Raw genomic sequence first — 16,947 nt, 5'->3', positions numbered from 1 at the left:
AAACTTCGCAAATAGTTTGTTGGAGGTTAGATGGACTTTCAGCTAGGCAGCAACCATATGCTCATGCAACTTGCTTAAAAAAGGTCAGAAATAGGTTGGTAGTTCTTAAAATATTGAGGGTCATACCCTGACTGGTTAAGAACTGGAGTGATTGTAGCAATTCTTATTAACTGCTGTTTTGATCCATTATAGAATTCTTGTAGATTGCACTGCCTCTAGTTTTGCCACTATGCAAATTCTCATGTCATGAGTTCGAAAGAAATGATGAGCGAGATTTGTGTCCTGTCCATCGTGCAGCCATTGAGAGTGGGGAACCTACCCAAAGAGCACTATGCTTAAACCTTCTGTTCTCCATCCATCTTGGAATTAGCTTCCACACCAAATGTGCTTTGCACAGATTGAGTTGAGCAGATGGTAAAAATATTACCAAACATTTCCTCCCAATTATTTCCTTAGTGCATAATTTATAAAATTCCCCAATGGTGAGGCTATTGATATTATTTTGAAACCCATTAAAACATCATGCTTGTAAATATAATTTCCTTGGGATTAGTACGCTTCAGCCCTTGATTTAATGCTGAATGACGACTTTTCAGTTAAGCACAGGAACTAGAGCGTGGCTCTAGCAAGGACAACATAGTACAATAATCTCCTGCAAATTTTTATTGACCCTTGTACAATGATCCTGAGAGAGTCTGCTTCATGGGGAACAGTAGGGGAAAGTAATGAAGTATTTATAACATTAAATGCTTAAAGGATTCTTTAAGATGGACCATATTTGGTCATTCAAAAAGTGCCATTTTTTTGCTGAAGCATAACTTTGTTTTTGACACTTTTGTAAAGGGCAGATCACCTAAATTAACTTTATGATCTGGCACCAAGTAATTTGTTGGACTTCTAGTTCCCTTCAAATGTGCTACAGCAAAGTTCTAATTCCATAGAGCTTTTTGTGGGTTCAACATGAAACCCACAGAAAGAATCGATAGGCGATCAATCTCAATTTCACGTCAGTGAAGTTTTCATGCTGCTACCCTCAGGGAAGGTTTTAACTGTGATTCAAGAAACAAATAACAGCTCGGATTTGACCTGAACCCTACCCTGGTCCGGTCTACAATGTTTTTGTGCAATATGTCTGTGCATTCTGCTTGCACCAAGTGCATGGAATTATTGCCACTGTACCCTTTATCAACCTTTCAGTAGGTTTGAGGGAAAATGGAGAGGTGCTATAATAAAGCCTGTTGCTTTTCTGCATCTGGATTTCCCCTGTGGGATTCTAGTTTCCCTACAGGTGAGGAATGAAGTTGATCCCGAGGTGAAAGGGGCAAAAGTGCCCTGGCAGCTTTAGCATGGATGGGCTAGCTTTGTCCTGAACAATTGTTATGAAGATCCAGTCGATGTACTAAAGGCAATGGGCCTGATGAGTAATAGAGATAGATAAATTGCAGATGGTGCTTTTTGGCTGTCAGCAAAGGCAGGCTGCTGCTGAGAGAGTGTCTATTATCATGAATAAGTGAATGCCACACCACGCTTTTTTATCTCTCTCATGCATGCGCGCACTCTCTCTCTCTCTCTCTCTCTCTCTCGCTCTCTCGCTCTCTCCCCTTACTCACACACACACTCACTCACTCACTCACTCACTCACTCACACACACACACACACACACACACAGACCCCGTCTCTGTCACATATGCATGCACAAATGAATGTGCTTTTGCTCTCTGTGAATTTCAGTTAATTGCCTCCAAGTCTCTCTTGCATGTGCGTATACACACACACACACACACACACACACACACACACAGGTCGAAGTGGATGAATAAAAGCAGAGAGCCTATCGATAAGCTGGGAGCTAATTTCAGATGTGATATTGATGAACTCTTAAATCTTCACAGGTTTGCACCCTGGTAGCTAGGTTGGTGCAAATGTCATATGTGTTTGATAAGTGCGCACAACCATGATGATATTGACCAGCTCAGCAGGGGCAGGAGCATTAACGCCATCCTCTCCTAACTCATCCATTGCCCAAACAGTCTTCCTCTCTGTCGCTCTCTGGCTAATGACCAGGAGCCCAGCTGGCAGATGGTTCATTACATTGGCTGCAAGTGGACCATACCCTGCGTGTTTGGCCAGTTATGGACAGGTGACCTCTGTGACGGAAAATCCCTTCCATCACAGGGTCTTTCCACCCCATGCTGAGGAGGCTTCCCTCACGTAGGGGTGACTGTGACAGAGTCATGCCATTAAGAGAAGCAATGGTACATGCTGAGCATGGCTTTGATAATTTCATTATGAATGTGGTCTCAGTGGGATCAGTTGGAGCAGTCCTCTGGTGGTGATTAATAGAAAAGATAATGAATGATTACCGTGAAGCGGCCCAAGCTCCTCTGAGGCTAAGCCATTGTGGAGGCCCCTCTGTATTTGCACAATGGAGATGGCTCCATAGACAGCAGTACACAGTGCTGAATTTGGTCAAAAGCACAACCTCGTATTTATATTTATTTCATAAATTTTGATCCAGATTAATTTGTGATTTTTTTTTTTTCCCTTTTTTCCTCCATCCTGCTTTGAGTCATAGTGCATGTGAAGTTTCATCGAATGGAAGGATGGCCTGTTTGTTACCAGTTTAAGACGTGGTGTTATACGATTGATGTTGCCAAGTGTTAATCCCTTAACTATTGATGCCTTCAGGTAAGCCTGACGGATGGAGGTGGCTTGCTAGGGGCTTGCATTGATTTGTGTCCATCATCCTCCATACTTCATCACGAAGACTGGGTCATTTAAAATATTTGTCTCCAAGCAAATTGCTATTACAATCAAGTGCTTTGTGAACATCATTGAGCCATAATATTTCATTGTGCGCCTTCTTTATAGAAATGATGAAAAGCAGCAGAGCCACTTTCTTACTAAATGCCCCCAACAGCCAGTAAATAATTCCCATTAAGCAGCCAACATGAGACTCTGCTATTGACATGCCTTTGTCTGCACAGCTCCATAAATCCTGAATGGCCATGATTGCTTTTTTTCCCTTTCCACTGAGATGAAGCAGGATTCTCCTCTGCTGTTTATGGTGTGTATGTGTGTTTATGAAGTGGGCAATTGGGATGAAACCAGGGGAGGAGTGAGTGAAGCATGACAGTTTGTTCTGGTTGCTAATCTGTGAAACAATTAGGGCTTAATGCAGCACACTCCTCCTCATCACAAATCCAATAGCAATCAGCCATGTCCTTGGCACCCAGTTCGGCCTGCGTTTAGCTATTGACTGGCTGCAAGTAACAATGATGCTGTACTTTGATGTTCTACATTATTGATTAAGCGCAGATGATGGAAGTCTCACCTGCAACTCAATTATACAAAAAGATAAGAGTGTACAGGATGCAGCAGATTTCTTTTAAGAGTGGCTTTGGTAGAATCATTCCTGGCTCTCCTAAATTCCTTTTTAAATTTCTTCTTGGCTACTTCTGTATTCTGTGTCTTCCTTTTTTATAGTTTGCTTGTGTTATGTTTGATGATTTGAGGGACATTCATGTGTGCAAGGAAGGTCTGTGGGGAATGTATCCTTCAGGTTTTTGAGGTAGTATGCTTAATGTTCGTTTTGCAATATGCAAACATGGCAAAGACTAGATAAAAACCTGCATTTTCTTTCTCTAATAGTGCCTCAAGCCTTGTATCATCATGGCAAAACTTTAATAGGATGTTCAGCATTGCGTTGATTTATGATACCTTGCACATTACCATAAACACTTATACAGACAATGATACACTGCAAATACTCACCCCATCTTATAATTTCTGTTCACACTTCAGATGGTTCTGTGTTATTGATATTAGATATTACTTTCAGCCCTAGTCTAGTATCTACTATATTGGCGCTCCGGTGTGCTCTTGTAAGCATAACCCTTTTGATAAGGCTTGAATAAGTAGTGAAAGAGAGCCAGAAATATATTTCTGGTTTGTAGAATGTGTTCATAGAATCATTTTCTGTTAAAGCAGCAAATATGGGCTAGTGTAGTAGTGGCAACTCGGTTGAATGGAGAAATTAAACAAGATGCATCATTAATTAAATGTCACCACGGGAATGCTGATGACCACAGAATCAATGGTAGAATGATTGCTTGTCATGCAGGTTTTGGCAAGAGAAATTTGATTCCAGTCTCTGTAGACATTTGATTAGCCAGGACTTCTAAACTTTAAAAAAAATTATTTTTTTTTTAGCACCAATGAATTATTCAACCACCTGTTTCTGTCAGTGCTGGATAAAAGCCAGTTTGCTGTCAGTGACCTCTGTTCTCACTCCCTCTCTCTCCACTCTTTATTTAACTGAATCAATGCCAGTGTCATTATGCCAGTGTCTAGCTCACTCATTTTACTCCTCAGCGCTTCCAGCCAGTGTTGTGTTTTTTATATCCTCGCTGGATCTGTCAGATGCAGCTACATAGTGTCATTTCATAATCTTTTATATTTTGCCTTGGGTTCTAGGTATGTTTTTCCACTTGGAGAATAAAGCAAGGTGAATTAAAAGCCAGAAGTGCCCAGGAATGTCTGTGTGATTAATAGTACTCACCAAACATTTTTCTCCCTTGTGTGCTCTCTCTCTCTCTCTCTGCCTCTCTCTCTGCGCCTCTTCCTCCTTCTCTCATCTCCAGCAATTGATGAGGGAAAGACAACAAATGGCGAGCCGCCCCTTTGCATCAGTTGCTATGGCGTTGGACACAGGAAGTGAGCAGGTGGAGCTGCTGCAGGGAGGAATCGAGGTGAGCATCACTGCTTCTGAGCCCAGTGCACCCTATCGTTCAAGAGCAATATCATCCACTCTGCTTACGGTCACACCCTCTTGTTAGTCCAGTACTTATTGTATACTGTAATGCGCCTTACTGTATACGCTAACAATCCTTTCCTGCTGTCAATGAACAGCTGCTTCAGTCTCTCTCATGACCATACACTATATACAAGACTGCGTTCCACGATGTAACAGGACAAACGCAGACATGTGCATGTCCGTGACGGCAGCCCTGCCTGCTTCACAGTGTAGAGGTTCAGAACACATGTTAAGCGGTGAGAGAAGTGTCTCTCCTCAGTCCATTAGCACAAAGTGCACTGGCACTTGGTGTGCATTATGGGCTGGTGGTGAGCCTGGTAGGTATCAGCATGCTCTTCAGACCTTCAGCTGAATGCCGGTAAACACAGCTCTCTTTAAACAAACTTTAGCCACCCCATGCCTCTCTTAGTGAGTGCTTTAAAACCCACAGTCTCAATTAAAGAACCAGTCAAGGCCTGTAAAATTACATCCAAAAGCTTCCCGTTAACATCGAACAAGCTATGTTAAGCATAATATCAGCCTTAGAGTTTGCCCATGTATAGCACGTGTGCACTTTTTGTTTTGCTGTGGCCATCTCATTATGACTTGCAAACAGGGCTCCAGAGCCTCTGATTCTCATGGGAAAATGGCCTGGAAGCCAAGAACGCATGTTGAATATGCATTTTGTTCCGTCAGAGAAATTGTGCACTTTCAACGCTCCGTCATAGTCACATCCGTATGTGGAAATCCTTCAGAGTAGAAAATTCTGGTGAGATTGGATCCCCACTGTTCCTCCTTCAGTTTCAGAGGTTCCATTTCCACCATCACAAATTGGCTGAACACCTGCTGCCGCAGGCGAACGGACTGATCTCTGGAGGCACACTGAGCGAACGCCTTTCATAGCCCTGCTCTTTCAGCTCCAGAGCTCATGCTCAGAAGTTCTGAAGGCCTCAGTGTTCCATCCCGGGGTTTCAGATCCAGGGATTTACCCCGATAATCGATGGTGAACCATTCATGCACAGTCCTTCAACAATAATTCAGAATTCTCAGAACTGTTGCAGTCCTTGCGGCCTGTCTTCAGACCACACATTCACCTAGTGTGTTCAGAGTGGAGCTGCGTTCAGATTTCTGGATCTTCACGATGGTCGGTTGCTGCTCTGCACTCTAACTAGTAGCAGCGTTGCTATCAGTCTGAGCTGTATGCAGAGTGATCAGCAGTGGCGATGGGGGAAGGTCCAGATGTTGGCTCCAGCCTTCCTGGATGTGGCAGCAGTCAGAGGTGAATGACGGGCACAGACGAGTGCAATTCCACTCTAGAAAGGTTAATGAGTCAGCATCTGGCACTCTTCAACTGTTTTTAGCAAGACCTGCTAGTCAAGGAGAGGACAACACACAGTCAGCATGTTAAGCAGTTGCCCTTATCAACATCACTATAGCACACAGTAAGGGATTATGTCATGCGTTGTTGGTTATGTTTCGAATGATTTGCACTGTTCTGTTCCTGAGCTGCTGTTTATAGTAACCATTCTGGGCAGGAGAGACTGAAGCTTATACCCAGTGCCCATCAAATTTTCAGCCAGTTCACGTTAGTGAATGTGGTGCTGTGTAACGGTGCAATTTTATCAGTCACCCCGATTCCGTCTCTGCAGGTAATGAACGACACTGCATCCTTCTCGACTCTTGAGCCAGTGCAGTGTGCAGTTTCCAAGAGATGTGTTTTTGTGTGGAGGTCAGCGGCCATGGCGCACAGAGCTAGAGAAAGACAGGCGTTTGGAGAACGGTGCTGATGACACAGATGTTACTTCGTCACCATAGCCGGCACACAACATATGGAGTCACTAACAGACATGGAGTGTGATGGATTGAAGCTGTCACCAGGACTCACAAAATGTATTATATTGTGTGCGTGCGTGCGTGTGCGTGCGTGCGTGTGTGTGCGTGCGTGTGTGCATGTGTGTGCGTGCGTGTGTGTTACTGCGCGTGCATGTATGTTTTCTAGTCTACCCTTATCTGAAGTGCGGGGCTAATGTAAAGCTGAGACATGCTCCCCCCCACCCCCTCTGTAGGCTATCCTATTAACCATGCAAATGAGAAACACTACAGCCATTTAAAAGCCTGAGGAAATACAGCTTATATGTGTGTCCTACTGGTTTATGACTTTATTTGCTTTTCCATTTTCCTTTCCTCTTTACCACTTATGCCACCATAAGCTTATTGTCATCATTGAAGCAGTAACCAGCAACAAAGTTGGATGTTTTTGAATGGTGAGAAAGATGAACTGACAAAAAGAAATGGAGAGACAGGCAGACGAAATATGAGATTAACGAGAAGACAAATAGAATAAGGGTGCAAGAGAAGGAGAGCTTCTAATACTAAATGAATGATGGACAGTAAGAGCATTGTGTGAATAACGAAAACTAATATACACAAGGAAGTGGTACAGGGCAATGCAACAAGAGTACATGGTGAGAGAATGAAGTTTTTGGCGTTGCATGCATGCACTGGTGTGTTTGCATGTGTGGAGCTGGCCCTCTGCAGTGGCCAACTCTTCTGGTAAAAATTGACAACTTTGACTGTGGAAAATGTGTTTTGGCCATTTTCTGCATTTTAATCTGCAGCTGCAGAGGTGGAAGGGTTGCTGCACAGAAACGGGACTTCCCTGCACAAGGTGCTGGCGTTATAGTGGTAATGAAAGCATTTAAAGTGTTTGAAAAGTGTTTGTGATTCTACCAGGAATTAACAAAATGCATACTTAAACTGTGCACATTTGGATCATGGAGTAATGCCTTGATACTCGGTTATGATACAGTATGGTAGTGGATGCATATCCTTATGAACTGGCCTCCTTTATAATATAGCTCAGTAAGACTTTTCATCTTAGGCTACATGCATTTTCATAATTAGCTCCACCCTTACCAGATGCATATAAGGTGGAAGTAAGGAAGCTTTAAACCTCACACTCCTTACTTGAGACAAATGAGGCATTGTGCTAAGTGCAGCTTTTTAAAAAGTATTAGGGGAGCAGTATTACTGGTTATTAAGAGTAATCAGTTACCTCACCATTAATCACAGTATTATTCTATTTATGGAATAAAGGATAAAGCTTCTATTTAAATTCCATTTCACTCAACCGGTAGGATGTGCTGGCACGTATGGACCAAAACAAAGTGCCTTTTTGATGTGCCCTTATATGACATACAGCACTTGCGTAGGTTGCGAAGTTCGCCTGACAAAGATTAGGCCCTTAATCTTCATTATATGGCCTTAGCAGTGGTGATTGCATCATCTAGAGGGAAAAGTGCTCTCCGTCTCTCTGTACTGCATGGTTGTTCTTTGTTACCAATTCATTTTGAGTGTCTTTTCACTGTGTGTGTCTGGGTGGAGGAATTAAATGAGGTACAGTCTCATTTAAAACATGATGCATTATGCTGCTTGCAGTCTTCCTAAACTTTATCTCTATTCATTAGTTGTGCCATTGCATTGCTCCATAAATGGGCTTCAATTGGATTACTTCTGATCTGTGTGGAGCAAAGATAATGTGAATGAGAGGAATATCACATACATTTGGAAATGAAGAGTGGTATGAGAAAATGCATGAAAATGGATTTGCCTGATGATTTGGTCTTGTTGCATGCAACTGATGACGTCATTAACTGGGTTCTACATGGGAGACGTGGCTCCTTCCATCCCATAATGGACTAATAACATTCATTTAGGCTTATTGGGTAATAGAATCTTTTCCTTCATAGTTTTAACTCCTCTTTTGTTGAAGTGTTTAGCTAACAGTAGTTTTAAAACTCATCAGCTTCTAGCTGCTGTCAGCCATGAAGAAATGCCAGAGGGGCTTTACACCTCCCGTGGTAAGGACCCATTGCAAAGCGACTTTATTTTCAACTATAATCCTGACCCAACTCTGATGAAGCATATTGTGAGGAGAGAGGGTGTGCCCATTATCCAACAGTGTATTTTCATATTGATGTATCTGTCCTTCTCAAACAACAGAATTCATGGGACCCTCATCTTTTTATTTTGGGTTAGTAAAACTTTCAGTTCTGATTTCTGCTTCTGCTGCAGTAATGTTGTATATTTAACTAAACTGAGGAAGGCGCTTGGGCTTTGTTTAGCATATGCGTCTGTAATGCTTATTTTGCCTGGCTCTTTAGTGACATTACGTCTGGCAGAAGTGGGTGGCATGGCCAAATATTCAGTCACAATATAATTAAAAATTCTGACAGTTTCAGTAAATATGATGTATTTGCTTATTGTTTGTAAATGGAAATCCATGCTTGTTCCTCAAATATGCCTGTTTTTAGATTAACAGTGGCTTGTCAGTTGAAATAATTCTAAAGTATATAAATATAGATTTTTATTTAGCAAAATGCTATAATCAGAAAGTGAACAATATCTAGATAAAGGTATTTGTCTTAAAAATATATATGCTTTTTTTAAAGGAGTTAATTAATTCTACAAATGGAAATTTTGAACCATTTTGATATCATAAATGCATTTTATGTGATATTCATGGTTTTTACTTTACAAAAAAAAAAAAGAAAAATTATAGCTTCAGAGATGTAGCCTACTATAACATGATTCTCCATGTACCACAATCTTAATTATTTGTTTTGCTATGACACTGAATTTCTGAAAGCAAGTGACAAAATATTAAGATTTTGTACAGTTGGTTTTCGCATTATAACGATTGTAGGCAAAGTTTATTTCTATAGCACTTTCTATACCTAGTGGAAATTTGAAGTGCTTCTCATGTACATAGAAGCAAAATAAAGCTTATTCCATACTGAGCTGCATCACCTCAGGAAGATTTTTGACAAAAATATTTTTTAAAAGTTCCAAACACAGTTTATTAAAATAAAGTGAAATATAGTTTATTTAAATAAAGTTTAAAAAAATTAAGGAAACATAAAGTTAAAGCAATGTAAAGATAAAGAAATAAAATGAAACATGGAGATAAAAGTTTAATTAAATTGTGCTACAGGAGCTGAAAGAACAATTTTTAACCTGGACAAAGAACAATGTTGGTTTATGTTTAAATACATCTAATGTGGGGACTCCTCTAATATCGGCTGACAGCTGGTTCCATTTAAATACAGCATCACAGCTAAACTCTGCCTCTCCATGCTTAACTTTTACCTTAGGCAAGACTAACTGACTAGTTCCTAATGATCTGAGAGTTCTGCCCAGCTTATAACATTGCAGCGTATCAGATAGCTGCGACATTCCTACCCCATTAAGCGATTTGTAGACTAGTAATGATGCCTTAAAATCAACTGCAATATAGTGGTAGAGAGTGTAGGGACTTGGCAATGAGGTTGCACCTTTCTTTGGTGGGTGCCTGCCTAGTGGCCTGCATCCTACTCCTGCTTGCAAATACTATAGTTGTTTAGCAGTGTTTTGTTTCATGATTTGTTTCATTTTGTCCCTAACATTTTTGGACAATAATGTATTCCACCAATAGGTATGGTGCTGGTTGCTTCTCACAGCGCTATGCTCCATTTGCCATGTGGTAACATAGCCAGCCCTGCCCACTTTAAAGCCAGTTTTCAAAATTTTGATGCACGTCATATCTCTGTATTTATAGGATTATCATTTATGATCCTGTCGTGCAGCATATATTTTCATTCCATGATTGGGCTGTTTAGGACGCAGAGTTATGACATGTGATTTATGCTTTCATTGCCCAAGTGAAAAAAGTTCAAATTAGTCGTATCGTATTTAAGGTGGAACACGTTTCTTTTCTGCACTTCAATTAAAATGTACTTTAATCTGCTGGAACATCGACAGCTCTGTTCTCTGAACAATGTAAATGTATGTTCTGAAAGATGTGGTCAGGTTATGAAATTCAAATGGATCTTTAAATTATGCATACTGGCTGAGCTCAGACAATGGCATCAGCAAGAACCTGACATCTAAGTGTAGGTTTGAAAATGGGGATATTTCGAACGGCCTGCTTGATTGGTAGGTTTTGCAGAAAATAATGAAGTATGGCACGCCATTTAAATGGAAGGCAATCAAAACTTACTTTTGCCTGAAGAGCAGTAGACATCCGCCAAATATTAGCCAGCCTTGGGCAGCCTATTTATTGTGAGAACCCCTGCAGTCTGGCCAGCATGTGCAAGAGCTTTATCACCAAGCTGAGACCCCATGAATGCCATTATCAGCAGTAAACCCAGAGGCAGTCTCACTTCATGGTGGAGATGGAGCGGTGTCCTTCACATCTGGGCGCTCCCTCTGCTCAGCTTTGCCTGGGTATATCGGGACGGGGAAGAAGGTGCACAGGCGACAGCTTGTGCAAGGGGAGCATTTTGTCAGGGAAAGCACGTCGCTCTCAGCAAATGCTCCACAATAAAGATCGAATGAAAGTTGACGGAGAAAAGTAGAGAGAGAAATTCTGAACACGCAGCAGTGGAGAGTTTGAAAGGAAAGCCAGACGCCCCCTGCCACCTCACATCATGCCGAAACAATGGCTTTGAACTTTTAAGTGCAGCACAAGTGGTCTTTTTACCTCTCAAAGAGACAGATATTGCTCTGATAACAGCCTCTGTCTGCAAGGCCTGATGGACGTTGCTGTCAGCACAGGCTTAATTTGACCTTTCACAAGCTCCTGCATGCCTGGACCATCTAACGCAATAAGTACTCTTACAAGGTGTGTGTGTGTGTGTGTGTGTGTGTGTGTGTGTGTGTGTGTGTGTGTGTGTGTGTGTGTGTGTGCGTGTGTGTGCGTGCGTGCGCATGCTTGTTTGTGTGTGCGTGCGTGCATGTGTTATCTTTTCAGCCTCAACTATTGTTTTCCCAAGTAGCTTTCACATACCTCACACATTTTGGATATTTTATTTCTTATTTTCTGTGTACTGAACTCTGCAACACTGCATGTTAGAAATCTCTAGGGGTTTAAATTCAATACAGTCAGGTCTGTCATTTTTCTGCCCACTCATAAAAATGTCTTCAAAAGTGCCTCCACTGCAAACTCTGGGTGTAGAGTACAAGAGTAGAGTAGAGATACTCTCCTGAAGACAGTGGTCTTAGCAATCACAACTTTGAATGATCACAGCGGTCCTAAAACAGTTGCGCAATAAAAAGGTGGACCAGAGGGAAGTATAATACAAGGGAACTAACTGAAACGGTTGCTCTGGAGAACACCTGGTCTAATCAGTGATATGAACTACACCTGCAATACTGTCAGTAGAAATCCACTTACTAATCAACTACTAGGGGGCCAGCAGTTCTCAACACTGCAGTAACATCATGGTAGTAGCATGGTTATTGTTGAGATGGTACAAGTGTATTAGATACAGCAGTGTTGATGAGGTTTTACACATGCTAGCATTAAAGTGTTTAAGGAAACAGATCAGCTGTAGGCATATCTTAATGGGGGGGATGCTTCTAATAAACTGGATCATAATGTTTCAGTAACAACTGTTACTCTCAAAAAGTGTAAGTTGTTCCTGCATCATCTGGTGACAAATAAGCTTCTCAACCATCTCTGCTCCCTCATCTCAAATGTTCCCACTCAGAAGAAACCACAACAGAGATATTGAATTTTCCATAAACATAAAGAAATCACGATGCAACCCCAAGAGAAAATAAAGTCCACCTTACTCCCAAGTATTCCATATCCTCACACTGTGCCTTTCTCTACTGTTAACATGTATGTAATATGTTGAATAGATATGTACCACCAAAGAACCCTGTCTACAGTGAAGTTCTGTCAAGTGACTGACAGGGTAGCATGGCCATCACCGGAGAAGAAGCCTCGTTGTAATAAATCATTTGCGCCTTCTCCTCCCCTCCACCACCTTGATTTCACTGGGAAATTGTGCCATGGTGATGCACAGGAATGCCATTTACAGGAACAGTGACTACATCTCTGAGCTCATCGACATAGCGTCACGTGGCCGTGACAGTGACCTACTTTGCATGTACAGTCTTGTTTTTGTGACTTTTTCTTGGAGCGGCTTCGCCTGTAGGAGAAAGGGGGGGAAATAAAACAACAACAGATGTTGTCTTTTACACGTGTTTTTCATGCATGTCTTCCAACTTTCCATCTCTCCTAAGGGTCCCCCAAAACCAGTTGCCCTGGAGCCCTGTTCAGGGGGCAAGGCTGCGGTGCTGACCGTGCTAATCTGCCTCCCGCGCGGACCATCGGGTGTTCCGCCTCCTGGCCAGTCAGGTATGACATCTGTCATTGTGAACGGATTTTCACGCACAAGTGTTAACGCTGCTATTCTTCATGGTTTGGTCCCAGGATATTGCACCCGGGGAACCACACACTCATTGAAACCTGCTGGTTTTAGTTACATGTAACCTCTGTCTGCTGAAAACAAGTCTCCAAACTGACAACAATTGGTAATGTGTCTTGCCAACAATGCCCTGACACTGTTCATTTTGTGCTTTGTGAAATAGATGTATTCTTTGTAATATTTAGAAGCACTTCCGATACCAGGGAATCACAGTTTTGCAATGACCATCCTACTCTACTGACCTAAACCCTGTTGAAAATCAAGGATTCTGGCTGTTCTGCTGATATCTCTTAAAGAAGAATGGCCAACCTTACTATATATTCTTCCACCACATAAAACATTATAAAGGAAAACCCAAGCAGATGATATCTCTGCAGAGGCAGCATGCACCAGATAAAATGCACACAGTTGTCATAGCCTATACCACAATAAGAAAGGGCCACAAAAACATAATGGATTTGAATAACAGTGTACATATAAAATATATGATTCTTAAAGATTTGTTTACTACCACAACATATAAAGAAGAAGAAAACCTCTGAAATGTATTCAATTGCAAGGTCAATGATGTATAGATCTGAGCATCCTGATCTGGCTATATGAAGAATAGTACCTTTGCATCACATACATAATTCAATATCCCATATTTTCAGTTTGCTGTCTGGTTGTATTTGAGGGCTAGAATTAAACAAAAATCTAGCCCGGCAACAGGGCTCCTGGTGGCTGGGATGAGAACTCGAGGACTACTCTCCAAATGTTCAAGTGGCAGTGACTGACTCGGATCGTGCCATATGTGCTGCTACTTTCGTCCCTGTGCTCTCTGCAGGATCTGGAGGTTGTGTGGTTCAGGTTCTGTATAGTTTTATGGTGACCTCTCTGAGTAGCGCATCTGGCACATCCTCCACATGTGTGCTTTTGTGAGACTGACAGAGGCTTGAGAAAGTGTTAAAAGCATGGCCATCACCTCCACTGCTATTCAGCGCTAACAGGCCTTCTCATCACTGACAGATTGGTGACGACTGAGTCACAATTTATGTTTAAAAACAGCATGTGCGTACTTCACTCCACTGCATCAGGGTTCCTGTGAAAGACGGAGGAGCCTGCTATAATCTTCACTCATTTTGCCGTCGTTGTGCTGTTTCCTTTTACACAAGAATTTAATTGCTTAAATGCTGAACACGTTTTGTTGACAAATTATTTGCCTCGTTCAAAATGTCATGGTCATCTTGGCAACTATCGACAATTACAAATTGTGACTTGATTGTAGTTTTACCACAGAAGTTTGTCTAGTGCATTTGAATGCCTAATCTTAGTGTATTACTTATACGGTGCTCCACCAAACCGAGAAACAGGATCTCAGGCAGGAAGTGAAATCAGTGGATCTTTTCCCCCGTTTGGTGGTTTGGTACAGCTAGTCTGTCTCTGTTAGCCATATCCTTACACCACAGTGGCTAACCTCAGGCTTAGTCTTTGTCTCTGCTCTCGATTGGATCAGCTTGACCAGTCCTTGTGGTTAATTATTGCACGAAAGTGGGGAGATACATTAGCAGATATTGTAGCCGCTTGTCTGTGTCCTTGACTTTGATGAAGAGGGTTGTTGTGTTCCCAAGAGTGTAATCTCTGTACAGAGCAGGCAGCGGTACAGGGCAGGATCAGAACAATCAATGGTAGGAGGGCGGTGTCTTGTTCCTGTCCGGGGCTCGCATCTTTCCTCTGTTTCAGCCTTATTACAGCATCTCTAGGACATTTACCAGTGGCCTTTTTTGTTTGAAGACCATTAGCATCAATCTAACATATCAGTGGTTTAAATTGTGCTTATGGAGCCGAGACGCTGCCATTCCATTTGAGCTGTTTCAGGGTTGTCGAGGTTGCTTTTAAGGCACTTCTGCCGAGCGCTGGCAAAGCAACGGTAGATGCCAGGGAAAGGCTCTGCACCACTCCTTCCACAGCAGGCCTGTCAGTCAGCGGGCTGCTTTTTGGAGCCTCAGCCCTTTTAGGCTTGACTTCCTCAACAGAAGCTGACTGATCTGGAAAAACCTCCTGTTTCAGTGCATCTCCTTTAATGGTGCCTTTTGACAGGCACACCAACTCCGAACTGGATAACAGCAGCAGGTCCTACGGCCCTTGTGCAACAAAAGACGTAAAGAGCATTTCGCGCTGAAAGATTGCACAAATGGTTTGTGGTTGTCCTGTTACGGTTTTGTCCTGGAAAGTTGGTAAGATGCAGCTCTGAGAGGAAGACCAGGAGCTTCGATTGAACAAAGAGTATTTTCAACAGGGGAAAGGGCACAGCAGAATGGCTGAAGAGCACTCAGAAGACACCTCTTTACAGCCACAGTTATAAGAGACCCATTTTAATACATCTGCTGTGCTGTTTGCAGGCGTTGCAAAGTAGTGGTGTGTAACGTCTGCCGGGGCGAAACGGAGCATCACCCACACGCAGCAGGTCTGTGTGTGAGCGATGCCGGGACTGGGCACGGGGGTACCTGTTGGTGTGTGTCAGCATGCCACCCTTGCTTGTCAGCAGCTCCTGTGCTGTGTGTGTGATGATGGACCCCGCACGGGTAGAGCTGTATCACCCACCGCTGTAAAGGTGTAGGTTGTATGAAGTGTGATGAATAGGTAGCTAACTGAAACAGGTGCATATCTTCTACGACAGTTCACTGATCTTGTTTGCCAGCTATTGCCAGGCTGTGTGGTGTGTCTTGAGTGTTTTGTTTTTTTTACAGCTCAGTTGCATTGAGGCTACTGTGCTGCATGACATGTTCACATTTATATATGGATTGTCCTTGATTATAAGGTGATTATTGGTTTTTGTATGATAACCCTTAGCTCTTAGTTAGGACGTTAGTAACTTAAAAGACCTAAGGACTGCCCTGTGTACACTTCAAGGACAACGTTTTCTGTTTTTTTTTGCCTCAAAGTAATGTCACTAAATACTGTTTGTTCTTCAGTAATAGCTGTTTACATGAAGAAACTATAAAACGTGGGTATTATACATCATAAAGTATTATATATCATACATTTTATGATATTTAATAATGTATAATTGCTTTTAAGTTCAGGTCACAAATGCTTTTCTCAAAATAAATCTTCTTGTTACTTAAAAAGAAAACCGGCAAAGAAAATAAGCTTATTTGTTAAAGGAATTTTGAAAAGTTTGGTGCTTCCAAAACCTTGGGTAACATGGTGCCTCTGTGTCAGCAGCATGTGAAGTCATCCCAGTAATGCTGAAGTCCTGTTCACAGGATGACAACTGTGGCTGTGAAGAAATGGACACGTACTGCCGGCTGACTGCCCCGGTCACAGCAGCGTGCAGATAGTCTCTGTGCAGACTTCACAAGAAAGTGACAGTGTGCAAGTGCTTTACATAGACATTAGCTGTATACCCCCACCCCCCAATTCAGTGTGAAAGGTCATGTCTACTAATGGTACGTTTAAATGGGATTTAAAAACCCTTGCAAATTAAACGAAGCATTAGCATTAATTGAAACTCATGAGTGACTTGGGCTACATCCTCATTATTTGTATCCAGTAGTTGCATAGGCTCAAGTTCTGACTGCACCAAACATGGTGGGTCTGACAGCACTTATGCAAATCCCAGGCACAGGGCCATTTACCTTTCTCTGGGGTGATGAAAAGCAAGAATCATGCAAGCGGCAAGTATGAACACCAGTTCAGTGATGCAGGGGTTTTGTTTCCCTAAACACTTCAACAATCAGCATTAAATTATGGTAGCAGTACAAAACTTAGAGAACTGGGCTGCATCCCAACTGCCCAGCCATGCCAGTCGTCTCGGATTTTGGGTGCACACTGAACTGACTGGCTGTATTATTAGCTGTTATGGCTGACAACATGAGTGTGTGTATTCAGTGCCTCTTGGCAAACTGTGCTGT

General features: G+C 42.2%; 1 protein-coding gene across 3 annotated transcripts in view; it reads left to right on the top strand.

Annotated features, from left to right (window-relative positions):
* The window catches only part of atrnl1b (attractin-like 1b), a 77,169-nt gene that overhangs the window by 57,020 nt on the left and 3,202 nt on the right, over positions 1 to 16,947 (top strand). The window contains exons 27-28 of one of the 3 annotated variants that reach the window (XM_027024846.3): positions 4,645 to 4,752; positions 12,867 to 12,981. In XM_027024846.3, coding sequence (XP_026880647.2) covers positions 4,645 to 4,752; positions 12,867 to 12,981 — 223 coding nt within the window. Of the gene's footprint in view, positions 1 to 4,644; positions 4,753 to 6,445; positions 9,983 to 12,866; positions 12,982 to 16,947 lie in introns of those variants that run through there. The other 2 variants (XM_035533738.2, XM_027024847.3) reach the window with 2 other exon arrangements.

The sequence above is a fragment of the Electrophorus electricus genome, chromosome 15, assembly GCF_041902795.1.
Source record: "Electrophorus electricus isolate QZ-2024a chromosome 15, ASM4190279v1, whole genome shotgun sequence".
Lineage (NCBI taxonomy): Eukaryota > Metazoa > Chordata > Actinopteri > Gymnotiformes > Gymnotidae > Electrophorus > Electrophorus electricus.
This window is presented reverse-complemented; position numbering and strand designations above follow the sequence as displayed.